At 39.9% G+C, this 27,769-nt stretch overlaps 1 protein-coding gene across 1 annotated transcript; it reads left to right on the forward strand.

The window, feature by feature from the left end:
- On the forward strand, window positions 1-27,769 carry SLF2 (SMC5-SMC6 complex localization factor 2). The gene is made up of 20 exons (XM_059477328.1): window positions 1-202; window positions 6,161-6,204; window positions 6,686-6,840; window positions 7,962-8,019; window positions 8,676-9,820; window positions 12,190-12,272; window positions 13,245-13,355; window positions 13,628-13,795; window positions 15,745-15,847; window positions 17,224-17,299; window positions 18,551-18,692; window positions 19,132-19,240; window positions 19,865-20,038; window positions 20,601-20,698; window positions 21,312-21,399; window positions 21,898-22,023; window positions 22,913-22,990; window positions 24,579-24,665; window positions 26,042-26,110; window positions 27,269-27,769. Exons 1-20 carry the CDS (start codon window positions 93-95, stop codon window positions 27,299-27,301), a joined length of 3,057 nt encoding a protein of 1,018 aa, XP_059333311.1. The 5' UTR covers window positions 1-92; the 3' UTR covers window positions 27,302-27,769.

Consider the following 27,769-nt stretch of genomic DNA (forward strand, 5'->3'; position numbering starts at 1 on the left):
GCCGTGTGGGGCGTTCGAGCCGCGCTCCTGGCGATGCTACCGGCGGCGGCCGCTCCCCTCCTCCGCTCGGCCCCCGCCGTGCCGCCCGTGCCATGACCCGACCGCTCGGCGAGGGGCTGCCGTCTCCGGGCCCGCCCTTCGCCATGTCCCGCCGCCATGTTATGCCGGCGGCCGCGGGCAGAGAGGCGGCCCAGGACTGCAGGTACGGGCGGGGCGCGGGAGAGGAGCGGTCGCGGTCGTCGCCGGGCATCGAGCCCGCCTAGGGGGGCCCCCCGGCTGCCGGTGTGCCCCGCGCTTCCCAGGGCGGGTGGCGGGGGTCGGCTCGGCGGGGGTTACCGGGAGCTCCCCGGGAGCATCGCCAGGAGCCTGCCCCGGTGTTGCAGCCGCCGAGGGGCCCGGCCGGGGCCTCCCCATGGGAACCGGCTCGTAGTGCCGCTGATTCGTTGGCCGGGGGGTTCTGGCAGCGTCCAGGAGTGAGAAGGGAGTGTCCAGCGGAGTTCAGGCCGGCATTTCCAGCACATCCTTCAGGATGCCGGGGCCGCCCCCCCGTGCCCTCGCAGCCCTGCCCGGGCGTTACCCAGCCCACCTGCGCAGCCCGGCGGCTCCAGCGGTTCGGTCTAACCGAGAACTTGGGCTGTCGGTTCAGCTCCCGAACCTGCTCCTAACGGTGCTGGGGGACACTGCCCCGGGAAAACACGGGCTGTCAGTGACAGCCTTAAATAGTGTGTTTATAGACTTGACAGACTTGTCTGCTAACTAACAATTAGTTAGTTTCAAATTCTGCCAAAGATTTGAGGTTTTTCAGAGGCTGCTGTGCTGTTTCTTGTAGAATGCGACAAGTCATAATTTTCTTATGCTGTTAGTAGCACCTTACTTTGTTCAGATCCTGTGTTTTGATGGCGCTGTCATTTAAATGAAGGGGACAGGGTAAACGTGTGCAGCCTGCTCTGCGGCCACGGGAGCCGGACGAATGCCGGTGAGCCGCTCCCGGTGTGTGGCCGGAGGGGCCGCAAGATCCGGCACTCCCGGGTTCTCCTCGGAAACCCTCGGGCACTGGGGCCGTCTGCGGCGAGCGTGGCTAGGAAGTCCCGAGATAAAGGAAGGAGAGAGTGGACACTCGTGCGGGTGCCAAGGCGCTCTATTTCCCAGGCAGGACCAGGGACGGGTGTGAGAGGAGGAAGGCTTGGGGAGGCACTGATAAAGGGAGTGGGTGTGAGAGGGGGAGACACGAGGTGAGCAATAAACGAAGCTCACGGGAGGAACGCGGGATGCAGCCGAACCAATGAGGATCACATAGGGGAGGGAAGAGGCTCTGGAGGCAAATCATACATCAGTAAGGGATGATTGACACCGAAAATTCTCGTGAAAAATAAAGGGGAGTGGTAATAAATGATACAGGGGAAGTGGGCAGCGCCAGGAGGGAGGAGATAAACTTATAAGGGCATAAAGGGAAGGATCAAGGGGTCAGTCACCTCGAGGGACAAGCCATTGGTGGGAAAACAAGGGGCAAACAACTTAGAGAGACACCATTGTGAGGGGGAGTACATGGGGGAACTGAGGGCCAAACCATAGTTTTAACTTATAAAAGGGATAACCAACTTTTCAACCGAACTCATATAAACATTTTAAAACACACGACACCACAAACGTTCACTGTTTCAATCTTACTTTTTGCCTAAGAAAGTGAATCGAAACTGCAATTTCGGTTTTGTTGCAGTTGTCTGAAAGACTGAATTTTTCTACGTGAGTTTCTGTTTTGGCTGGTTGTGTTTTTCTTTGGTTTTGGGTATTTGTTTGTTTTTGCTCTTTTTACAGAGCTTTTCAAGATGCTCTATGTTATCAAAGATGTAGTAGCTTTTTGTAGTTTGTTTCTATGTTATGAGAATGTGCTATCTCGGGTCTATTGCTGGTGTTTCCAATGCAGCTTTTTAAAAGGATTGTTTTTATCTAGCCAGAGATAACCACGACTATGGCTGTAAACAGTAACAGCTTTTACAAATGCTTAGGGAGTTGTTTTTTAAGACAAGTGAAAGTATTTCCTCCTTCCCTCTTCCATTGGTTTTGAAAGGCCTGGAGGTCTGTTAGGTTCATCTCCTGGTTATGCAGGTTTTTTCTGTTGTTGGGTCAGATAATGTATTTATGGATTTTGCATTTTCTTTTGGATTTTTAGTGGTCTCCTTGGTGTCTTAGTCGAGTTGAGATTTCACAAAATATGGTGTGATAATTTTTATTTGGGATAAAAGATCTTGCTGAATTTATATATATCACTGAAGTGTTAACCAGAGCTGCGTAGTGGTTCAGGAAGATACATTAAACAACTGTGATTTTCATGTTAGCAAAAGAGTGAAACACTGTAGCCTTCTACTAAAGGGTGGAGATTCTCCTGTGAAAGGTTTGTGAACAGTTATGGCTCCATTCACATAGAAAATCACATTTCTCTCTGTACTTTCACATATATGTGAAAGGCAAGTTGGATGACAACTTTTTTTTTCATGTTCTTCCTTGTACTGTATTGAATTCTTTCTTTTTTTTCTTTTCCCCACCCTTTCTTTTGTCTGGAGTTTCTAGTACACTTCCTTGTCTGAGACACAGTACAGAACTTTGGCTGGACAGTTCCTTGCACTCCAAAAAGCAGAGTTACAAACCCAAAGGAGAAAATATTGGTGGATTAGCACTTCCAAACAAGCTGCCTAAGACAAATCACTTGCCATATCTTCATTCAAATTAAATTTGAGGGAGAAGGGAAGTGCCTTCATTCCCTGTTGTTTTGCATAATTATGGGATAACCAGAAATTCTGTTACCAAGCTCTTGGATTTATAATAAAAGACAGCAAAAAGAACAATATGGGAAGGACATAAGCAGTCATTTGGAATCAGTGGCTGTGGAAACAAGGACAGAGATGGCAGAAGGCCTTGGGTTTTGGTTTTGTTATAAGCTGCCCCTGGAGGCCAGAGTAACTGAGGTTCTTGTTAATCGGTCCCTTGGGGCAGATTAGAGGGAAAGAACACTGAATACTTGGTGTGTGTATATATATATATATGTATGTATGTATATATGCCCACATAGGGTTTATTTTAGGATAATTTGGTTGCAATGGAAATTAGGTGTGTAGCCATTTTGGTTGTTATCTCTAGTAATATGACAATATAAAACAATATAAAAATATTAAGATACCACTTAAGGAAAAATATAAGGAAAAGAAAGAAAAAGCAAGGATAGGAGTGGATTGCAGAAATATCACCACCATGGACCCAGTGATGAGATTTGATTGTTGCAGTTCCAGTGTCTGTGGGCAAAGTGGAACTCGCAGTCTTGATCAGTCAGGGATTTGGGAAGGCCCCAAAACATAGAGTTCAGTGGGCTAATGGATGTCAGGTGGGAATGCCCAGTTACCTCGCTTGGAGAGGGTGAATTTAACACTGTCTGTTGCAAGGCCCAAGAAATAAGTCTGGGGGCACTTTGGGGATCTTTGATGGTTTATGACCCCATCTTAGACCAATGTTTCTCACTTTGTGTTTTCTCACCTTATGCCTTATCAGAAGGGATAAATACCTTCAACCTAAGTGTGAATATGCCAGTACCTCCCCCTGGGTGGGGAGTGCTCTTTTACACTTGAGCCAGTTGTGTAAGGGAGGACATTGGTGTGATAAAAAGCACTTTCCCACCCCCACAAGGTCTGTGCCTTATCACCCTTGTCTGGCTCAAGCCCCGGCTTGTTTTGCCGTGGTCATGCTCCGGATGTGGGTGTGCACCCTCTTCTGTCTTGGGCACATTCAACACAACACACAAAAATCCTCTCCTTGCCCCCTTCCATTGGGGGTGCAAACCTGGGCCTCAGCAGTATTGCTGGTTTGAGTCAGGGACATTTAACATTTCTGTCCCTCACTGTTTGTCTGCAAGGTTTAGGTGCAGAGAGGAGTGTGGGTGGTAACTGAAGATGAGATGTGGCCTGCCAGCAGTGCTTAATGTGCAGCTGGGGCTTCAGTGGGGGAGAAAGAAGTGTACAGTAGCTCAGTTAGGAAAAGAGGAAGGGTTTGGAAGGATGGGCAGTGTGGAAAGCTCTGGGCACCGGATGATTTCACAGCTTGAGAGCAGCCCAAGCAAGCACCGGGTGTGTCCTGAGGAATGCGAGGTGGAGAGGGCTTTGCTGTGAGCAGCTGAGGCCAGTGTGGAGTGCAGGGATGTCTATGGCAGGAAAATAAGTCAGCAGTAACAGTGAGTAAACCTGCATTTAAGTCTTTGGTTCTTCTGCTGAACTGAAATACAGGAATCCTGTGTGCTGGAATTTTTCTCTTATTTGAAAGTAACTGAGTGATATAAGCAGCAGGAGTTGTTAGGCTGCAAGTTGAACTCTACTTGAACTACAAGGCTCTGCTGAGTAAGTCAGAGAAGGATTATAGCAAAACCTGGGGCTAACAACCTGAACATTAACAGTTGTTGGACTAGACAATGTTAGTGGCTTAAATATTACTTTAAAATTAATAGCAGGAGTGGACAGCCCATAAATAGTGGTGCATGACCAGTAACAACCATATTTACAACATGGACCACAGAACCAACTGAAATTCCCCCTGAAACAACCTAGGAGGGTGTGAATATGACCACAGAGCAGCACTGGGTAGCAAAACAGTGAGCCAATGAAGACTGACAAGATCCCAGACTGTGAAATCACTATTGGTCTGGACTGGTGGGTACTTTAGATTGCCCAGGGATTTCTGTTTGTGGTCCTTCTTTTGAGGCACCACCAGGTAACTGATTAGTGCCACTAAATCTGTCTAATGGAGTTGAGAGCCCGGTGTCCAAAATTTAACACTGTTGCTGTAGCATGTGGGAAGAACACACATATTTTGTCCTATGTCAAACTGAGCTGAGATAAGCTGGAGGCAGTCAGTCTTTGACAAGTTGTTTCTCTGCTTTCTTTGGTAAGCCAAACCCAGTTCTGTGCACCGACAGATTCTGATTACAGGTTACTTTTGACTCAGTTACAGTATCTTCAAATATCAGTGCTTGCCAGTGTCCTGATTTAAGAAGTATCACTGCATTATGAGCAGCTTTTTGTATTTCTGTAGGTGCTAACAATGCAAAAGCTGTGTCAGAAAATGAAAAATTGATTGTTACAATCTTAAAGAAAGATTCAAAATGAGATCCAAATTAATTTCATTTTTTGAAGTTTGTCATCTTCGTATTCTGCGCACAGTCCTGATTAAAAATAACCACAGTGGGTTCTTCTGGCCTAAACTTCGAATATGGTTACTGAATCTTTGGGGACACAGTCATGTATGGATACTTGTATATGTTAGCTTAGTTTCTGCAGTAAGTAGATTTTGCCTTTGTTATCACTGTTACTCAGGCAACAACAATGTAACTTTGCCTTGGAAGGCACAGAAAGACAATGAAACTTGGAACAAACCTCTGCTGTTCTTGCAACAACGTGAACAGCTGTGTTCTCGTCAATACTTTGTTTGAACTTCCAGGCATTTCCAAAGCAGGCACTCAGTATAGCCTTAAAGTCTTTGCAAGCTGCATGGAGGAAGGTGAAGATACCAAATTCACAGATTCTGATGTGGTTGCTCAAAGTGCACCTTGTTCAGCCAACCTGCCTGTTTTTAGAAGTGATGTTCTTCAGTGGAGAATGCCCTGGTGTTCTCATGCCCCACTTGTTCTTGCCAGAGATAAAACCTCTGATTTCAAGCTAGTAATTACCTTGTAGGTGGCTGTGGGCTGCTCTCTGTTGGAAGCTGAGTGAGATAGATGCCAGCTTGGGCTATCAGCTCAGAGTGATGGTGGACATGTTAAATGACATCATGTCATCACAATGTGTTGGTGAGGTCTCACCTAGGATCTGGCTGCAGGTGAGGTCAGTCCCATGCAGGACAGCTTTAGTTTAAGGTGGAAAGGTGGTTAAGATTTACCAGGATTATAAAGAAAACAGTTGGAGTGAGGAACCTGACAGGTTTGACTTCATTAGCCAAGCAGAGCGAAGGCTGGAAGGTGAAGACAATGATGATGCTTTTTCTGATTTACCAAAAATAAGAGCTGCTGGCACTAAAGAAAATTTGTAGAAGTAATTTATAGTATTTTAATTATGTAACATTCACTGAATGGGCATTTATTTATTTATTGTTCTTTTATAAAGATGAAATTATGTTTTCTCTTCAGAAACCAGTTGATTACAGAGTTCTTCAAGCCAGTTTTAAGTCCAGGTAAATATGGTTTTTTCTTAGTGGAAGATATTTATATGAATTTTAATTATGTAAGCATGCAGAATGATAATCCAATTTCATTCTGTAGTGGAGCAGCAATATAATGAGTATAGCTTACCAAATGTGTCAAAATGAGCACATTTAAATTTTTTTCTAATAATGTAACTGAAAATATCCATTTCCTGTTTTAATTAATTTCTTTAAATAGTGATGTAATTATTATTCAAGTTCTGTCTCATGCTTAAGGCAGATTGTTTATAACAACTGAAGCTGCATCATAGGTCATGTGATTCTTTGCATGGCAGTAGCAAAACTGGATTATTAAGTTAATTAATTTTGGATTATATGTGTGTGAGAGAGAAAATATCAAGTAATACAGTATAATAGGGTTTATTGTTTTGTTTTTTTGTTAGGGTTTTTTTTCCCAATATAGTTTTTGTGAGTAATTGGTCTTTTTTTCTCCTACACCATGTCCATAAAGACAGAGCTGTGCTGTCCTCACCAGACAAAGGAAATGTAAAAGATGAAGGAATGGGACTGTCTGTCTTATGCACTGAAGGTTTTGAAAGGAGTTCATCTTCTCCAAAGAAGGTCAGAAGAAAAAGATGCCAGACCAAACACCAAATGAGTCCTGTGGTAGGTGTCTTTTGGAGAAGAATGGAGGAAAAGGACAGTGCAAACATGGCAGAGTGTGCAGGGCCCTGGGTTTGTTGTAGGCAAAAGTTGTGATTCAGAAGCTCCTTGTTGCTTCAGGGTCTCAGGGGCATTCCTTGACCAAAAAGAAAAGGACTGCCTAGCCAGAACAGGGAAGAAATGAGAAGTGCCTGGGTGAAAGGAGAGCACCATTGTCTTGTGGAAATAGTTGAGAAGAGAAGAATGACTCCATGGATCTCACAGACTCTGACAAATGGGTTTCACCTGCAGAAGCTGATATTTGTAAAGCCTGGGCTGGAAAAATGGCACTGTGAGCACCACATCTCTGTGCTCAAGCCAGACTTCTCCACTGCCCTGCTCTCCCACTGATCCTGCATTTAGGTTGTCACTGGAAGGTCTCTGCAGAGAAAGGGAATGGGAGAAACAGAAATTGAAACAATCTAAGCCATATCCTGTAAAACCATTATAAGGAACAAATGTTTTGTATCAGATGTTTTTAAAGGAGTTATTAAAGGTGGAAATCACTGACCTGTTGTGCATATGAATTTTTAAATTTTTAGATTTTTAAAATTTTACACAGCAAGATCAGATTCTTGGTGCTGCCTTTTTCAAATGTAACACCAGTTTTGTTCTTTTCCTTTTCCTATTCCTTTTTAAGTTTTAGGTCATGCTTGGGTAAGCTGGTTCTTAATAATTTTACAATCAATGAAAAAGCAGGGGAAATATTCTGGGCTAGATGCAAGCATGGAAATGCAACAGAAATTGTAACTTGAAATTGTATTTTGTAGGAAAAGATGCCTTAAATACCTGTGTTGTGTGTTCTTTCAATGTAGCTTATGGAGCAGACTGGCAAATTTCTGCTATTTAGAAGTTGCAGTTAAGAGCAGTTCAGATTTATACATTTAAGCCACAGTATTTAGATAGAGATGGGAGGGATCCTGTTACAAATGGGGAGATCTTTGCATCTGTGTTTTAAATTTGTCTTGAAAATAGGTCCATTAACATATGTCTGGGGGTGTGTAGAACTAAGTCTTTGCTAGGTTCAACATTGGTTTTTAAAAGTATACAATTAATTTTTTTTCTCCCTCTATCTTTATTTTTAGGGAATTGGATGTCCTATAAGAAAAATAATGCCTTTTGGTTCAAGGGAGATTGCCTCAGGTATGAGCATTGCTGTTAATATAGAATTAATTAATTGAATTCATCACTTCATGTCTATTTTTAACGGCTTTTTTCTTTGAAATTGTTTTCTATTTTCTTTCACTTAAACAATAATTGCTACTGAATAGTCAATATTATGGCAAGTTTGAAGAGTTTTAAAAGTAATTTAGGATTTTAGTGTAAAACACATTAATTAGAATTTGTGATATTTCATTGCCTTAAAATCTTGATTCCAGATTTTTTATGGTTTCTCTTATGTTTTGGATAATCCACATTTTCTGTGGTGGTTAATAAATTGTGCCTTTTAGCTTAATCCAGAAAGAATATTCTTGTTGAACCAAACACTAAAGTTGAGCTGGTGTTTTGTTTTTGCTTTTTGACCTTTTTAGCCACATAATTTTGTTCTATGTGTGGTAAAGTGGAATCTAAAAAGCTTGAGGTAGGTCAGTAGGAAGATGAACTTTAAAAAGGGGATCTATGGCTGTGGAAACTCATCAGACTCTTTGCTGCTGTAGTCCTAGTTGACTTAAAAACAGAAATCAGTTTCTAAAATGGAAAGCTGTTGCATATTTGTTTTTGAAGACAATTATTGTTACGGTTTTGATTTTTTTAAACATGATAATGATGTTTTATCTTTTTTCTCCAACACATCATAGATGACCCATCTCAAACAAGGCTAACTCAGATTTTAGAACATGAGGCATCTTCTCCACAGGCATTTAGACCATCATCTGAGATGGCCTCTGGGGCACCAAAGAGCCCAGCTGTTCCTTCTCACTTCCTTAAGGCATCCTTTGGGCTATCCAAACCAAGAGACTCTCCTGTGAAGAGAAAACACTCTGCCATGAGTGTGGATGTAGATGGGTCAGATCAATGTGAAGTGAACGACCCTGCTTTTAGTAGATCACCAAAATGCAAGAGTTGGAGGTGTGGTTTTGTAAAAAATATCTTTTTAAAGTCTCCTCATGATGATGTTCTGCAGCTCAAGGAGCCTGCTGCCCTGTCTGGACATGATTTGACTCTTTCAGAGGAATTCCTCAACTCAAACAATGAAAAGGAGAAAAGTAATTACTCCACTGTAGGTTTGTCATCTTCATATTCTGCACACAGTCCTGCTAAAAATAACCACATTTCTGTTGTGGATACCAAAGAGAATCAATTGCAGCTGGCTAACTCATGCTTTTTCGTGGAAAAGTCACTTCCCTTTTTTCAGGAAAAAAGTACTGTGTTGCCTTCTCCCCACCACTTCACACAAACAAAAAGCATGAAATCCCCTCTCCAGGCTGCTGGCTTACCTCAGGTATTGGATGTTAGGAAAGAGCAAGATAAAAGACCAGAAAGACATGAATGGAATAAAGGACACAGTATTCAACCCAGCAACAGTTTTTCAAATACAGTCCAGGAGATTTCTGAAAATGCTCCTGATTGCTGTAGAATGGAAATCTCTGCCCAACTTGGACTGTCCCCAGAGACTGGCAAAAGTGTTCCCCCTTCATTGCCTTTGGAAGAGTCTTTTATGGACAGCAGCCACGAGTCTTCACAACCCTCAGGAGAAGTGAAAGTTAAAAGGAACTTTACACACAAGTCCAAGCTGAGCAGAAAATGGCAAAGCAGCTCTGAGAGTGAAGATGATGTTTTGGAATGCATTCTAGATGATGATGAAGAAGAAAAAGAAGAAGAAGAAGCATTAATGCCACTGCACAAAATGCTTAATTTAAGTCTCAAACCACAGGCAAGAACCCTGGAGGACTCCTTTGACAGTGTTTCTCAGGACACTCTAACTCCATTACTGAAGCTTCATGTAAGTTGGCTAAAAACCAGAAAAACACATTCTTTCAAGTATCCTTTTACAGATGTTACGTGTAAGAAAAGTAATAGAGATTTTAGCACAGTGCAGGGCCCAGTGGGTGCTAAGTATTTCAAATTTTAGGAGAATGAAATTTTATATAGGAAGGATATACCACCAAAACACAGACAGATGCCCAGGTGAATGGAGACATCTCATACTCAAAAATAAAATTGCTCCAACCTCACCTGTTCATCTGGCACATACAGACAGCAGCTTGTTTAGGTGTGCCACAGAACTAATTTATACTATTTAGCTCAGTTTTATAAACAATAACGAGCTACTTGAGCAGCTAAGATGTCCAGTAGTCTTCTAGTACCTATTCAGTCAGGATGTGTGTGACTAATTGGTAATAGTTACTTTACATTAATTTTAGTCAAAAATGTACCAACCCTCAGCCACCTCTTGCTGATTCTCATTATGCCATTAAAGCTATAGCAGAGTGTAATGAGATAGCAGATAATCAGTTCTATGTTGTGTTTTTATATGATTTTATCCCTTATTCATAATGTATGATAATTCAGAATTATTTGCCTGCAAAGCTGCTTACTTGGCTTAAAGGTCCTGTGCTGCTGTGCAGTTACAGTGTAGTTGGAGCAGGGATGTTACTGTGCTTGTCCTGGGAATGCCTGAAGGATGGTTTGTGCAGCCAGATTGATTTAACTCTGTCCCTTCTGCTTGTTTTTAGGAGTTCTGTTTTTGCTCTTTCCCCCCCAGAGTTAGGAGGCTACATTTAGAAAATGTGTGCAGTCTAATGTTTTTGTTTTCCTAGTCAGGTATGATTTTGATGAGCTGAAGTTAACTGGATGAAATTGATACAGACATTTAGAGATCTGTGTGCTAGACTCCAGTCATATATCCTTGCCACAGTCTGTGATTGTCAGAGATCTGAGTGTAAGTGTAGTGTTTTCTTTGAGGTTGTATTTCATGGAAATTGGAAGTATTTTAGTATTTCAAAAAGCTGAATGAATTCTGATCACAGGGGATAGATGATGTCTTTAAATCCTTGTGTACAGGATATTATGGTGATGAATTAATTCTCTTGTCTTTGCTTTTCTTGCTTTTCTTTTCACTGCCCTGCACCACTGGCTGGGGAGGTGACCAAGCTGTGTTGTGGTGCTTAGCTGCTGGCTGGGGTCAGCCCATCACGAGTTTCTAGAGTGGAAAACAAACAGCAGAATACCTGTATAAATTCTCTCTTCTGCCTTCCCCTCTCCTCATGCTTTTCAATCTCTGATAGTGTTTATTTGTTGACTGAGTTACTGTCTCCACGGGCAGATGTTGAGCAGCCATAATTATTTAATCTGTCTTTATGAGTCTGTAATCAAGAGTGTTATAGATCAGACTTGTGTGGTTTCATATGTATTTCACAATCTCAGCCAACATGACTACCTGATTAATGGTTAAGCCTGATAAACACATGCAGCAAATGCTTGTGGGACATGTGTGTGACCACAACATTTGGTTGGCCTGTTCCTGATAAAATTAATGGCCAAGTAAGATAGAACAGTTAAGAACAATCCTAACATTGCCATGACCATGATTTTTGCATATATCCACGTTCTTCTCTTGTAAGAAAAGATGTGTACATTGGAATAAAGGTTTGATTCCCTGTTTTTTCAACACTTTACTTGGCAAATATTGACCAAATATAAAGTAAGCTAAGAAGTCTTGCAGATTTCCCACACAAAGATATGCTGCTTGTTACATTTAAGAGATGACTGAATACCAGAGTGGCATCAAAAGAGCTGTGCTTGTCCAAAGAATGGAATCATGGCCATGAAAGTTTTCAAATCTGTTGTCTGCTACAAGTTGAATGAAAGACTGGCTACTGAAAAACAAGCCACTAGCAACATTTGTTAAAACTTTTTGTGTGTTGTTCTGTTTATTAGTGCCTTACTTTGGTTTTATATTGGGATTTTGATTGGAAGTTTTCTTTTGTTTGATTTATTTAGAGATCATTTAGCAAACACTGGAATTTTGCACTCTAGGGACTCTGAAAGTAAAAGAACTCAGTAATTTTTGGAGGTTCTTGTCTCAAGCACAAGAATGGGGGTTCCCAGCATCTCAGTGGATGATAATAATGGTAGAGTTGTGAGGTAAAAGGCTTCTGATGATAATGCTCATGTAAAATTGTCAAGGGACTGAGAAACCTGAACTGATAATCATCCTGTTTTGCAGGTTTATATCTGCATATATCCTTTAGGTTTATATCTGCATATAAAATATCATTAAAATTAGAAGAGGTTTCTGTTTTGATTATTGTCTAATAATGAATTGATGGCTTATGGTATTTTTTAAATGTCTTGCTATTTTATTTACAGCTTTCTAAGGCTCCTGTTACAAGCAAGGTGTCCTACGTGAACAGCTTAGATCATCTCTTTGAGGAGGATGAAGAAGATGGAAGGTTTGTTTCTTAAAGCTGGTTTGAAAAATGTGGGATGGTGTTGTAGAAGCTTGGATTTGCTTTGTCTCCCCAGAACTGATGGAGTTTGATTAGCAGCAGGCTAAGCTTTGCCTGCTGATGCCACCAACATACAACTGAATGACAGGACCTACAAGTGTTGCTCAAATGGTAAAAGCTGAATGACAGGCTCTCTCCAAGCAACAAGGAATGATTTGTGCTACATCTGTTTGTCCCTGCAGAGCCAGGCTAAATTTACTGATGCCTTCGTTTTAGGTCACTGAGCCAGCTAGCAGCTGCTGGTCAGGCATGAAATAGAAATATTTATGTAGACTGACTGTAGTAGTTTTTTCAAAGGCATTTGCAGCTCAGTATTGGTTGCCAAATTTTGCAGGCTATGGGTGTCTTGAGTAGTTACACAGGTCAGTGAACAGAACTAATGAGTATTCTTACAAGAGATCTTTTGGGTAGGAAGTGAAATGTGGTTTATGTGTTAATGGCAAGTGGTGGTTATGAGTATGTGTTTAACTGCTTATGTGATTAACTGTTTTGATTAAAGAATTTGACCCTGGTAACTATGGGCTTCCTGCCAATGGAGTAGCAGATACTCCTATAACTAACAGTGTTTACCAAATAAAATACTTGTTTGGTGCTTAGAAAAAAGTAAACATTCAGCCACAAGATCAAAAGTTTTGTGTAATTACAAAAACTTTATCAGAGGTTCGTTGAATATTTGTGTCTGACAGGCCAGTAATTGATTGATTGGTTGTGCTGTTGGGAATTCATTAGGTTTTGGGAAAAAATACTTTGTCTTGGAATAGCAAGATGCTTGAGTTTTAGACAGATGCAATGCTTCACATGGTTTTGCTGTGTGTAAATGGCTCCTGACTCCAGGGCTCACATTCAGAGCTTGGGTTTTGTTGATTGTGCTGTAAATATTAAATGGTGATGTATGCTCTGCTGCTGTTATTTCAGGTTAGAGGAAATAGTGAAGCGGTTACAGGAAGACATAGAAAGAGAGGAAAATGCTCCAGATGGAGAAAAAGAGGACAATGCCAATGGAGATGATCTCCCAGAAGAACACAGGTCCCTGCAACTCCAAAACCAATGAAATATTGATCTTTGCTTTTCTAGCCATTTTTTCCCTTACCTCTCTCTGTTTCCAACAATTGTTAATATGTTTAATGAGAACCATTTTAAAATCTTTTGGGGTTGGGTGGATTTCCTTGGGTGCAACTGTATTTTAACAATTCAGCTTTCACATAAGACTAATGTGTTCATAATCTACAAATAACTTTCTCAAGCAGGAAATAGCTTCTCAGTGTTTGAATTGATAAAAGCAATTTTGAATTTTACAGGGCCTTTATGAAGAGATTTTCAGTAGCAACTTATGTCATACCTGACAAACACCCTGGAGAAGATTTATTTGATTTATCAGCTGCTGGGAAAATCTTCACTCAACATAACCTTGACTTGAGGAATTTTCACTTTGTCCCTCAAAATCGTATAGAATATCTGCTTGTGAAGTAAGAATATGCTTTTCACTTTGCTGTGTTTACTTGTACAATTTTCTTGTTATTTTTAGCAGTTCTAAGGTAGTGTTTAATCTTTGCATGCAAATGAGCTCTGTCTTACTAAATAGGCAAGACTGGTTCCCTTTCCCTGGAATTTTCCTTTCTGGGTTAGCTTTACAGAAGAGTAAATTGTAATTTGAAGCTTCCTTCTTTCCTCCTCTGGAATTCTTGGAAAACCTCTTAAATGAGACATGAGGAAAACCAGCTGTTCTGGCCACTTCCATATTTCTACCACACTGGGCTGTTGTTGATAACCTTACCACTTTGTGGGAGACAAAAGCAGAAGTGAAATGTTATAATGAACACAAGCTTAACCATGTGCAGACTGAAAGACTTTTGTGGTTACCTGTTTGTGACCTTCTAGTGTTTCATTATGTCTGCTGAAAGACTTTTGGTGCTTCCATGCTGGATGGGCCTGGCACTTGGGGCTCCCTCTGATGAGGATTGCAGAGGGTCAGGATCTCTCACATCTGTTAGATTCAGTCACTGAGCCACTGGTGTGTCTCTGTGTACATAAACAAGTGCTCTGCAACCCACAGGCATTGCTGCTCTATATTTATGGGGCTGTCACACTACAGATAGCTGGACAAATACTTGCCTACTCACAAGTGAAAATCCTGAAAATTTCTGGGTATTTCATTTGGTATTTTATTCCAAACATGCACTGGGGTAACTGAGAGAGTTCAGTTCCTCTTCAAGGATTTTTATGTACATGAGTATGTGTGGTGGTGGCTGTGAAGAGGTGGAGAGTGACTTCTCATCTCTTGAGGAAGTGGTGGTTGTGATACACTCCTTTGGCTTCAGGCCTTTCTATTAATGTTTTGAAGATCACAAGGGTATGAGCTTCAAAAGCATCTTGTAAATCAGTGACTAGAGGAATGAGGATTAAACTGATCATCCCTTGCAGAAGGCAATTATGATTTAATTGCTTATGCATTCAGCCCAGTTGGCAGGGCTGGCACAGACTGGCTGCCCAGCTGGCACAGGGAGGTCTTACCAGTCAGGCAGGTAGAGGGTATATATGGGAGTTAGGACACAGTTACCTGATTTAGTAGACAGAGAGAATAGAGGAGACTAAAGAAGGGTGTGGGGGAAACAGGATGTCTTTAATTCAGCTGCTTATGACATCCCTAACTTTCTAATGAAGAATCATAGAGTATCCTGAGTTGGAAGGGACCCACAAGGATCATCAAGTCCAACTCTTAAGGGAGTGCTCCATTTGGGATTTGAACCCATGAAATTGGTGTTACCAGCCCCCTGCTCTGACCGGCTGAGCTCATCCTGGTGACTAAAGCTCCAATAATTCAGTAGTAGCAATGGCACACCTTCTGTTATCCCAACAGCTGCTGTTTGCACCCCACAAATTTACACAGTGAGATTATGCTGTGGGATTTTAATTGCATTAGTTTGCCCTCCAGTCCCTTTATTTAAAAGGGAATTTAAAAAATTTTGAAAACAATATTTTTTTCTCTTATTCTGTTGGTGGAGGTCATTGGATAGTTTAATAGTTTTTTAGTCATTTAATAGTCTCATTGAGCATAGCAGGCTGTCTGTGTAGTCAGGCATAGTGGTTCATAGTACAATAGTGTAAATCAATGTTTGTTTGAAACTATTATTCCCTAATAATGCAGATGTTTCCAGACTGTATAGTATGGCTTTATAGAAAGAAAGATAGTTGTTCTAAAGGACATTTGTAAAGTTGATTGCTATTAAAAATCAAGGCTTGATTACTATGACATTTTATATAAGTAATAGCATAACACCTGTTTTGCATATTCAGATCTTTCTTTGCTGTTGATGATGATCTGAGGAATGAGGAATTTCTTATGTTTTTGTGAAAGCGATGACGCAACCGCTAATCAATTTTTATCCTCTTCCTTGCTCCTGTTTTTCTCTTACAGTTCTAGTATATCACAGCAGCTTTTTTTAGTTGTTAATGGCATTCTAAGTTCTGCTTACCATGATACACCTTGTCCCATACCAATTCTGAAGTGGCTGTTCCAGGTAAGTCTGTGCTATTCATGCAGTTATCATAACTCTGTGCGTGTGCAATGTTTTTCCTGGAAGCCAGTTGAAGAACTTTGTGAATCTGTTCCATTAACAACTTTTAAATTGGATAATATTTTCTCTCCTGGGTTCTGATTTGTTCTCCCATCTGAAGCACTTTGATTGTCACTAGGGGTGAAACAATTGAGAGCCTTTTCTCCACACTCTGAGTGAATGCAAAACTACATGTCCATGTTCATATATGCTACTGCATTGACAAAGGACACAGTAAATGAGGAAAGGTGCTGTGGGCCACATCATGAGCAAATGCTAATCTTATTTCCTTTCACTCTTAGAAAAACAATACATGCTGCAGTATGCAAAAGTGCAGAAGTGCCATTTTCTACATATATAATCTTCTAAATCATCAGTGATACCAGCATTGTCAGAAAATTTTCATTTGGAAAAGGTACCTTATGGCTCAGGAAGAAGCCTGGAGTCATTCTCAAAGGAAATGTGGCGACTCTCTCCTTTCAAGATATCTGTGTCAGTCTCTGAATCACCAGGAATTTACACAGTGCTGTTACTCACAAAAATGCCTCCCTCCAATCTCCATTCTGTTATTAATTGCCCCATTCTAACTGCACCTGAAACAAAAAAGAAATCTGGACCACCTGGGAAATTGCAGATTCAGTCTGTTGACTGACTTTCTACATTTGCCAAAAGCAAACATTCTGCTTTTCCATGTCCTTCCCTCCAGCCAGTTAAAAAATTGCTTTCTTCCTTTCTGTGAGCTCTGGTGTTCCACTAATAAGGAAGAAGTGTGAGCCAATTGAGATCACTTGCAGAGCAGGAAACTTTCCAGCACCTGGGGGAGAAAAAGAAGTTTTTGTTGGGCCAGTGAAGTCCTCCAGGAAATCTGAACTGTACTTCGTGGTCATGCTTTTGTAGTTAAGAGTTGTGTGAAAAACTGAGAATTCATTGTTTGGGTTTAGTATTGCATATGTCCAACTTGTCTGTGACTGGAAAAGGGTGTAGTTAACTCTGTTGCCTTCACTCCTGCTCAGGGAGCTCAGTTTGATCACAGATACAAATGGGCTCCAAAGGGGAATGTGATACTTTCTATTCTCTTAACCCTCAGAACTTGTTTATAAACCAAACCAATGCTGTGGGGTTACAGCATTCTGATACTGTAAATAATTAATTTTTTATTCTTCCTTTAGAGGAGTTAGGTTTTTTGTTTGTTTGTTTTTTAATCTGTTACTCATTTTACTCTGCTGGGAAGTTTGGTGTTGATTTTGTTCTGGTTTGATGTGGGGTTTTTTTTTGTAATTAAAAGAAAACTGATGCCATCATGCAGCTTGGTTTTTGATGCGTAGCTTCTCTGTTCGCAGATGATGTCTATTCATCCTGACCATTGTGTTTCCACCAAGATCTTGGACAGATTGATGGAGTTATCACTAAAAAACTGTAAGTATTTGAAGGATGGAAAACTGACCACCTGAGTGAAAGCACTTTTCCTCTCATCAGCTTAAAAAAGTGTTAGTGAGGAATTAAAAAGCACTAATTCTGTTGGGTGATTTTGGCTTGAATTTAGGCTCTAGTTTTACTAATGTAATGCAGAAATAGTGGGGGCTGACCTTCACTGAGTGTGTGCAACTTGTATCACAGTGTATGGTCCTGGCACATACCTCCAAAGTAGTGCATCCAGTACAGAGCCTTTTAAACTCACTCCTGGTGTTTCACAAATAGAATTAACCTGAAGAGAAGCTCAGTCTGCTCAAAAGTTTACCTTCCTTTCCATCTTTTACTTTGGATGATGCAGACATTTGTAGCTTAAGGATTACAAGATGTTTTTCACATTGTCATTCCCAGTATGTAGCACTTCATGATTTCTTTTCCAGATAAATGACAAAAATGAAGTGAATCATACACCTGCAGAGAAACACTTTGAAGGATCTGCTTCAGCCCACAGTGCTTCTAATGTCTTCTGTGTTTTGTCTTCTTCCTTTGTCTGTACTCAAATATTTCCATGTCTTCATTCAGATCCATCAAAAGTGATATTCATTTAAGACTACCAGTTGACATTGTTAAAGTAATGTGGTTCTCTTGAAGTATTTGCTCAGGGCTGTCCCAGTTGTATCCTGTATTTTAATTCTTGTTTGAAATCAGAGCTGGTATCAGAGGCAATGTAGCCTCCTTTATTTTATGCCTTGCTGGCATTAGGCTTGATTCTGAATGAACAATTCAAGATAATGAATGAGCATTCAAATAATTAAGGCTGGGAGTTCCTTGTTTACCAATTCTGTTCCAGAAACCTTGCCTGTTTTCAAATCTTCCTTAGCTTCTCTTCTAGTCCCACTGTGATAACACCCTCACCTTTGCCTACACAGGCAGTAATTTGTGTTCTTAGACAAAAATATTGCTTTGTTGCTCGTTATGCTGTTTGTGATGAAAGAGAACTATGACAGAAAATGGGTGGAACTTGAAAGCAATTGACTTGTTATGTAGGCAAGATGTGTCCCTAGTGTAAGATACTGTATTAGACTTTTTTTCCTCCCTCCTTGTTCTGAAAATAAGCTTACTGTTTAATGTACTGACTGCTCTGAGATGAGAGCTGGTAGAATTGATGCAAACTGCTAAGCTTATTTGTTTGCCTTAAAAGGAACTAATGCTAAGAACTAAATTTAAACTAATCCATTCCATGTCTTTTATTATTAGCTTCCATCAGTGATGAGCAGCTTAAACCATGGATTCCTTCAATAGCTGATATATCAACTGTTTTTGTCAATATGGGTGTCGGGTTCAGATCTCTCTTTCCATTGCAACATCTTCAACCCCCCTTCAATGAGCATGATATTTTGTAAGTGTTTTCCTTTTGATTTATTTTCCTAGATACTGTGTAAACAAGTTTTTTTTTTTTCTCAGAATCTAGAATCAGAAGTTTCTTCTTTATTTCCTTTCCCATACTCTATAAGTTCTTGGCTCAGATCTTAGTGAGAATAAATAACTCTGGAATTCAAGCAATGCCTTCTAGGTAACGATTCAGCAAACCAGAGCATTGTCCTTGTCCTGCATCTTCCTAGTGAGGGTTTGCAGGAATACTGGCTAAATAGCTGGGCCAAGTGATTGGCTACAAGTGGAGTTAGATGTGTGTCTTGGGTGTTCTGGAACTGAGGAGTATTTTGATTTCAAGGCATTTTGACACATGCAGGATTTTTTTTCCTTCATTTTGATGTCAATAAACCTTTGTGGGCTTTTGAATAGTTCATTTTTTGCTCAGATTGTCTTTCTTCTATTAGAAGTCAGGTGCAAAAATCAGCGAGTCAACAACAGCCAAGAGGAGATGAAGCCACTGCCAGTCCAGTGTTCCCCAATCTACTTGAAAACAATTTAATTAATGTGATTAAGGTGAGAAAACTCCAAGGTTTTTGTGGGTTGGGTTTCTTTTTTGTGTGTGTGTTTATTTTTGGGAGGGAGGGATAGGGTTTGCCATCTAGTCCTGAGCATGTGTTTGAGTAGATGCTCTCCTGAGACTTCAGCTTCACATTCAGCAGAATTTATTGTAGGCATTTTGCAAACTTCAGTTTCTTGTCTTCCATTGGCTTCACTCCCAACTGCAGAGTTTTTCTGCTTCCCTTATACAGCTGTGGCACTTCATAGAATATCTTGGTTCCCTCACATAGAAGAAACTGTCCACTGATTTCAGTTTTCAGTATTACTGAAGTATTTAGAAAATATTTTGGCCTTTCCTTCAATTAAAGGAGGATTATCTATGTAGCAAAGAAAGATCTTTCCTGCTCCAGTAGTATCTGGGCAATATTGCCATTGCTCAAAAAAATGAGTCTCCAGCAGTTATTAAAATAAAAGGGTGGTGTTACTGGGAGAGAGGGATATGTTAGTAGACAAGTGTTGCCAAAACAGTACATCATTTGAGGTACATTTTACTGTGAGTGTGGAAAACTTAAGTTCTCATCATGCTTCAAAATAAGCTAAAATAATTCCATATTTTAATGCTATGTATTTCTTTTAAAGTTTCTAGTTTTCTGTACATCAGTAATTCACGATGGATATACTGACCAAGAAATATGGCTGCTGCTTATATTGCTATTTAAAATAAGCTTGGAGAAACAGTTAAAACCTTTTCTGACAGATTTTCAGTGCCTTTTTTTCAAGCTTCTGATGAATATAAAAGACTGGGATACAAAGGTAACGTCATAAATTTATTGTACTAGATTTGTGAAACTGCAATTTCTGTTTGAAGTTTTCTTTTTTCTTTTTTGACGTATCAGAAAAGTACTGGCTGAAGACGTAATGCAGAATTTTCAATAATAGTACAAATAATATGAAAAATTCAAAGCTTTGTGTTTGTGTGAGATTTAGGAAGTGGGTGGGTGGGTACACTGAGAGGGTTTTTGTTGCATGACATTGAGTTGCCTGTCCTCTTCTACAAGTTTGTTTATCTTAACATTATGTGTGCTAAAATAGCTGTATGTTTAAAATGACAGTCTGAAAGAATGAAGAAATTATTGCACTATGCTGGTAAGCTGTCATTAAAAACATTCTCATCTCAACTACCCTGCTTTAAGTTGTATTTAACAGACTCACCTGCTGGTGCAGCACAGACATTTTTATGTACGTCATCTCTTGTTAGATCAGTTCCTTGTATCAATTATGCCACCTGTGTTTCTGGGGAGTAGGCGTGTGCTCCTTTGCAACTAAAGCAAACAGCCCTTCTTCAGTTTCAGGATGTTTTGTTGTTCTTTTGAAGATGCCTGAGCTGTGCCTGTCAGTGAGTGAGCTCTCCAGCAATCCCCACAACCTCCTGTGGCTCGTTCAGCTGGTGCCCAGCTGCATCGCGCGCGGACGGTAATGACGCTGTCGTGTCAGAAATGCCTACATCATTCACACTTAAAAAACAAAAGGGATTTGTTTTCTCATATGTTACAGATGTATGTGCAGCCCTTGGTGTGCATGTATAGCTTCCTGATCACCTCTGCTGTGAAAAAGGGTTGTTAAATCCTTTATGTAGTTTCTGGGCTGTGGGTTCTTGGTGCACTGTAGCAAAGGAAGGCTTAGCTTCAGGTTCTGACATCCATCACTCTAATTCTTGTCTGAGTGACCAAGATTTAAATTTTCTTTGGGTGATTCATGTCTGCTTCGAAGTATTATTCTGAGTTGTGTATCTTTGACATTAATAAACTATAATGTGAGTGAGCAGAATTATTAGGTCGTTACCTTCAGGCTTGGAGACAAGTATCTAGCATTGTTTACTTGTGCAGAAGCTGAGCTGCAATGAGATTAAGGATACTTCTGTTTTACTAGATAACTTACTGGTTTATATAGCACCTATATTCAGAAAATCCAGTTTAATATTTGCAAGCAAGTTTATGTCTAAGGAAGACAGGCATTGCCTCACATACTTTGTAGAAACTGTGGGTTTAAAAAATTTTAATGGAAATAATTTTTAATTGTTTTTCAGGGAAGTAAAAAGGCACCTTAGCCTAGTGATAATTGCAAAATTTGTTCATAAGAAGCATGTAGAAATACCTCATGACAGTGACAAGCAGGTACTGCTTACATGTATTGTCTTTGTAGAATTTGAAAGTTCAGAAAACATTAATATTGTATGCTTGTGTTTTATGTTTTAATATTGTACGCCGGTTTTCAAGAACTTTGCCAAATGACCAATTAATAATTTTCTGTTTAGATTAGTGTTAAAAGTGCATTTGCACATGTGTGTAATCTGCATGTTCTGCAGCTTGTGCTTGTTTATATGCCTAGACATTAGTTTTAGTCATTAGAAAGAAGTCTACACTTCTTTGAGTCTTCCTTTTGTAATCATGTGGAGACACTGTTTTCATAGGTTTGATCTTTTATTGAAAAAGTGTACAAACACTGAAGTCTGTGAATAATCAAAAGTTACTCAAAGCATGAAAACTTCTTTTTTAATTAAAAATCCCTTTTCTGTTCCTGTTCCAATGGATAAGTAATATTGTAGGGGCACTCAGTTTCCAATTTTGTGTTGTTAGTAAGTCAGTCCAATTTGTTAATGCTTGTATCTGTAGATGTTTCTTCTGCGTCAGTTTCTGGTGCGCATGAAACCTTCTTATCTACTGAGGAAGATGAGAGAGATGAGAAAAGGGCAGAAAGAGCTTAAAGATGGTGAAGTTCATGCAGAACTAGAACATGAGGTATATAGTCAAGTGCTTTTTTGCTTTTGTTTTTTATGCATCTTTTTAATATTTTATACATAATATTATATATTACAATACTATTTGGGGAATATTTCTTTTACTTTTTACTGTTCTCTATGTGGAACTGTATATATACACTGTTTAGTTACTGTTCATCTTTAAAATACTACTAATTTTGGTTATAGTCGTGGGGGAAGGAAAGGAGTATGTGTTAGAGGAACCTGTATTGGGTTGTTTTGCAAACAGGGAAATGGTCAGATTTTCTGAAGTCACAGGGAAGTCTTGAGTCTCTACTTCTGTAATCAGAGGACATTCTTCCCTCCCTTCTGATGTAATCAGTGAAAACTGTTCAGTGCTGAGCCAAAACTTTAACTTCAGGTTGAGAAAATATTTGTGAATATTTTATTAATATCTTCTCTCAAACAAGTGTTAAAAAGGTTCAGAAAATATTTGCGAATATTTTATTAATATCTTCTCTCAAACTAGTGTTAAAAAGATTTAGTATTTCCATCCATCCAAAAATTGAATATTGGTTTGGTTATTTAAGTGGTTGTCATGGAATTTCTCAGCAAGTGTTTTGATCTGAGGGTAGATGAAGGGAAAATAAAGCCAACTGCTGAATTTAATTTTCAGTTAGTAAAACCACATTTTTATGGATTACTTAGGTTATTTAAACCAGTATAATAATAATAACTGGTTTAAAATGTTTGTAATATGTGAATATACTGTTTCAAATTAGTTATTTAGGCAGATATGTTGATATACTTGTCCATTGGCCTGGCTGTTGGAGGATTCATTCCAGAAAGCAGAGATGGTTCCGTGTCTAGATGTGAGGAGTTAAAATAATGGTGCTGTCACTGCTAAAGGTCTTTTGATTTCTCTCCAGGTATACTACCTGATCTATGTCCTCCTGCATCTAGTCAGTGAAGCCAGTTTCCTGGATGTTGTAAATTCTAGTCAAAGGGTAAGTACCTTTAGTGGCTAGACCTTTCGATTTTAAAATGTTGTTTATCATGCACATTTAGTGTGTTTTGGTAAGAGCTATCATGTGATGGAAGATCACCAGTGCATAAGAGCACTGGGGGAGGCTTTTGTTCTGGGCAAGGCAAATGCAGAAGAACTTCTGTGTGTTTACTGCTGAGAAAACTCTTCTGTGTTTCTGTGAATGGAGCTACCTCCAGACATAAGGCTGTGAAAGAGCAGGCATTTGTTGTGTTAATCTTTCTCAGAAGGTATCTGGAGGTAAACTTAACACAGAAATTCTAAGTCAAATGATTCTGTCAACTTTGGAAGTCGGTTTGAAATTTTTCAGTCTAGGAGAAAATCACTTCAAAGATATCCAGTAAAATATTTTCAAGCACATTTCAGTTTCCTGTGCTGGAGTGCAAGGAAGTGAAAGCAGGACTGTAGCTCTTCTCTGTAGTGGTAGTTCCTTTTTGCCATGTGATGTGAACATCTAAGTAATTCTGTCTGCTTAGCCTGTCAGTATTTCTATTCAGATTTCTGTGATCATTTGCTGGGAGTCGCTTGCTGCAAGGTGTCTGTGTAAGCCTTCTGCCCTGTAAAATCACTCTTGGCTTTTAAGAAATCTGTCACAGGAACTGTTTGAGAGACATAAACCAGTAATGTTTGGCTACATTTGGAAGCTTAGGTGTCTCAGTGTTACTTAGATTTGTGGAGAACTTGATGTTTTCAATTATTTTTTTAGTGTCTCAATTTCTTAAGGAAGAAAAACTTTATAATTCACTGACCTATTAGCCATCAAGTGGCAAGAGAGGTATGGCTGAATATTGTGCAGGCTGAACTTGTGCAAAATCAATCTTAACTATTTCATTTCTGCCCCTCTTCCAGTTAGAGAGGATAAATTGTGGTGGCCTTGAGACACCAGCAAATGTTTATAAATAGAATTTCAGCATGTCTCACCTGTTCTGCAGAGTGGAGCCTCTTGGCAGCTGTTCAGTGAGAGATTGAAAACAGGAATTTTATGAAGAAATTAACAGAATGTGAAAGACCTTGGGAGTCATTATCAAGAGATCCTGAAGTGCAAAACTGCTTTATTAAAGTAATCAGAAATTTAGAGAAAATAAAAGATCAGCGCATAAAACCTTGGATATAATTTACCTGCTCAGCCAATTCCTACAAAAGAAATTACCTGAGTCATCATTACTGAAAAGGTTATTTTCAGCTATTGTAGCTTCAGAATTTTTTTGCTGATAAAAGATGTGAATGGCACTGCACTATGTTTGCTGTTTTGGGGGCAGAAAAGATTTGCAAATTAGTTAGCAGGAACTTTAGAATTTGTGTTGTATAGCTCTGCTATACTTTGAAGCTGCTTTTAAAAACTCTTAGGCCTGCTTTACCAGGAGCATGCCAGCAACAGATAGAGGATCTTGCAATGTGACCTTGTTTTCTTTCTTTTCCCTTTCTTAACTATGTATTTCTGAGAAAAATTCAAACTGAAGCATGTAATTTTTAAATTGATATAATATTTAAATAAAGCCTGTAGTTTTGACATAGAGGGTTAATAACTGTACACTTTTGTCTTTATTTAGCAACACTTAGTGAAGCTTTGTCGTGCCTTAGTTAAGCACGTGAAAGGTGATATTAGGGAAGATGCAAGAATGTTTTATCGGTCTAAGGTAAGATGCAGAACTTGATTTTGTGTTTTGTTTTGGTTTTGGGGTGATTTTTGTGTTTGTGATGCATGTTGTTCCCTCATCTCAGCCCTAGATTTTTCTAGGAGTCCCTCATGGGCCTGGGGGTTTTTCCTCTTTTTTTCTATCTGCATCATGTGTTTGCGTGGGAATAAATACATGCCCATTTTAATTCACTGAAAATCCTCCTAATGCTAACAATGGGACTCTTAGCAGCTCTGAAATGTGACTGGTCATCCCTTTAGCCAGGCATCTCCACGTTTAGGCCCACAGAGTTGCTCTGTTTCTCTTTGTGGCAGTCACTGGTAGCTGACTCCAGTTGTAAGAGCAGAGCCTACCTGCAGGGCAGGTGCAGAGGACTGAGAAACTTGCCTGTCTTGCATGAGTCTCCATTTTATTTTTCAAATAAATGAATTGATTAAAATTGCTTTGGATTTAAGCCAGCTGTATGTGATGTAGCATCAAGCTCGGACAGCTGCCTTTTGTTTGCTTTGTCTGTGAGCCTTACATCTGATAGTCCTAATTTTGTGACCTTCAGGCTTTGCATGCTACAAACCAAGTCAGCTCAGTGAAAAAGTCACCAGCCCCAGCTTTGAAAATCCTTGGCTTCTTCAGCTTTAAATCAGACATTTGCAGTTGTGTGCTTCCTTACCTCTCAAAAACATTCTTCTTTTCTTACTCAGATTAGTGGAGCATGGATCCTTTTAACAAGTTAATTACTCTTGCCTTGGAGTGTTGTATCACTGGTTGCTTCCACTTCTGTTTCTATTTGTCTTTGCACTGAGAGGGGAAAATCTTACTCTGCTTTCTCCATTGCTTTGTTTGTGTAATACTGCAGTAACTTCTAGAGGATGCCACTGTGCTGGGTTTTAACACAGCAGATGAAGCAAATCTCAGTGTGAATGGCTTGGATTAAACACCTGCTTGTGCTTGGTTATGAAAAAGCACAGTTTATGTGCAAGGAATTTGTTTCAGAAGCAGCCAGTGCTGCATTGTTGGCTTTTGTGGCCGCAGTTGCACCTGTTCTAGGTACAATTAGACTTGTGACAAACATCATTTCCCAGGGATGAGGTGGTGTTTGGAGGGCAGAGGTTTGCATGGTGATTCCAAACATTCAACCTGGGGAATCATGTGCCTCTAATGTTTGTGGAGTGCATGACTTTCAATTCAGAGTAATGAGTTACAGGGACCTGAAGTTGAGATCATGATACTTTCTGACAATAACATTGTTCCTTTCCAGTGTAAACCTTGTATGTTGGGTTATCTGTTTATTTTTGAGTTTGGAGCTGTGAGGGGGAGCACAGGGTATGATTTTATCATTTTTAACAAAAATGGCTAAATGAATCAGTGTGAATTTGCAGGTAAGCTGCTTGGCTGCCAGGATATTTGAGAAATGGCAGGACGTGATACAAACCACTCGGCTTACTCAGGTACTGTAATGAAACTTCTCTTCCCTCATTGCAGGGTGCATTTAACTTCGTTTTTAGCACTTGAAAATGGCAAATCCTTTCAAGAGATTTTCTTTTTCTATATGAATGGCATGGCTGTGGAATACACTTAGGTGTGTTAGAATGGATTTGAATTAAAATTCTTACTTGGTTGGCTTCAATAAAAGCAGGATCTTCTCTCCATTGTTAAAAGCTCTGTTTTTGTAAAGGTGTGTGTAATACACTGAAATCCCAGTCCTGAGTCGAGTCACTGGGCCTGTCTCTGATTACAGCTATTAGCAGATGCTTCCAAAAGGAAATTGGGGCAGGAATGCAGTGAGGCACATCCTGCTGTGGTCTGGCACCATGTGGCTTTGAGACTTCTCGAGTCCAGGGCTTTATTCACATATGTTAAGGGCTCTCAACAACTCTTCCCCCTTCAAATGTGTCAAATTTCATGGCATGATGAGGCAAAGCCTCTCATGTTTGTAAAAGTATGCAGTAGTAAATAATGCCTTGCTAAGTCTCAGAAATATTTGCCTTTGTGGCATCTAGCTGGCCTTGGTAGAATAGATGGATAATTTCTGCTGATACACAAAGTTCAGAGCTCCTTCTTCCAGCCTTGGCTTGTAAGGGTTCAGTTGTAATGTGTTGTTCAGACCACCTGTGTGAGTCCTGTCTTGGAACATAAAGCAATCTCTCTTGGAAAAGCTTAGCTTTCCAGTACTGCAGAGTATCATTTACATAAAATTTAAATTATACATTATGCCTAGTATTGATTCCAGTTAAAAACTGTCAGTAACCATTAGTAAGGACTGTTGATTCCTCCCAACAATGTGCAGAAAAAGAAGTTCTGTGTAGTGTGTGTGATATTTTATGTTCTGAGCACTCCAGAGCAACAAGTGACACATGTAACACATGGCTACAGAATCTGCTTAGAAATTAATGAAAGTTGGTAACGAGGTGGCTCTTTCGGTATTGTTTTTTTGGAGGTATTTGGGGTTGATTCATGTATGGGAAACTGGCAAGTGTTTCAGAATAAAATTCCAGAGACTTTTTCCAGCTCATTGTGGTGCTCCCAAGCTAAGCACTTGCCTACTCTACTAATTTCTTCTGACACTGAATTTCTGACTCGTATACTAATTTGTTTTTATTCTCTAGGGAAAACTGCATGACTTCTGGATGCCAGATTAATGAAATCTTGCCTAGTTAAGGGAAAACAGCAGAAACTGAAATCAAGGGGGATATAGAATGAATGGAGCTTCACCTTGTTTGGAACAGAAGAAATCAGTCACCTCAGTAAGAACTTGAGCTTGATTCAGACAAGCTCTAGACACATGAGACTCTGATTTGACCAACATTGTTTTTTACTACAAGTACTCTACTTCTGAAAAATTGAAGTGGATCAACTGAAAAAAACCCAGCTGTTCCTACAGCCCTATCAGAACTGGCTAGAAATATTTTACTATATTGAAAGCTGAGGGAAGTTTTCTTGTTTCCCTTGTTAATCACAAGACCTATTTGATAACAGTAAGTATTTATTTTCTTGCCAGCACATACCTGCAAGCATTGTTTAGGTTGGCTGAGAAAGAACTACCCTGTGACATGAAATCTGAGTTTTGGAGGAGTGTTAGACCTCCCCTGTTGTTAGCAGGTGAGGAA

Source organism: Ammospiza nelsoni, chromosome 8 (genome assembly GCF_027579445.1).
Source record: "Ammospiza nelsoni isolate bAmmNel1 chromosome 8, bAmmNel1.pri, whole genome shotgun sequence".
NCBI lineage: Eukaryota > Metazoa > Chordata > Aves > Passeriformes > Passerellidae > Ammospiza > Ammospiza nelsoni.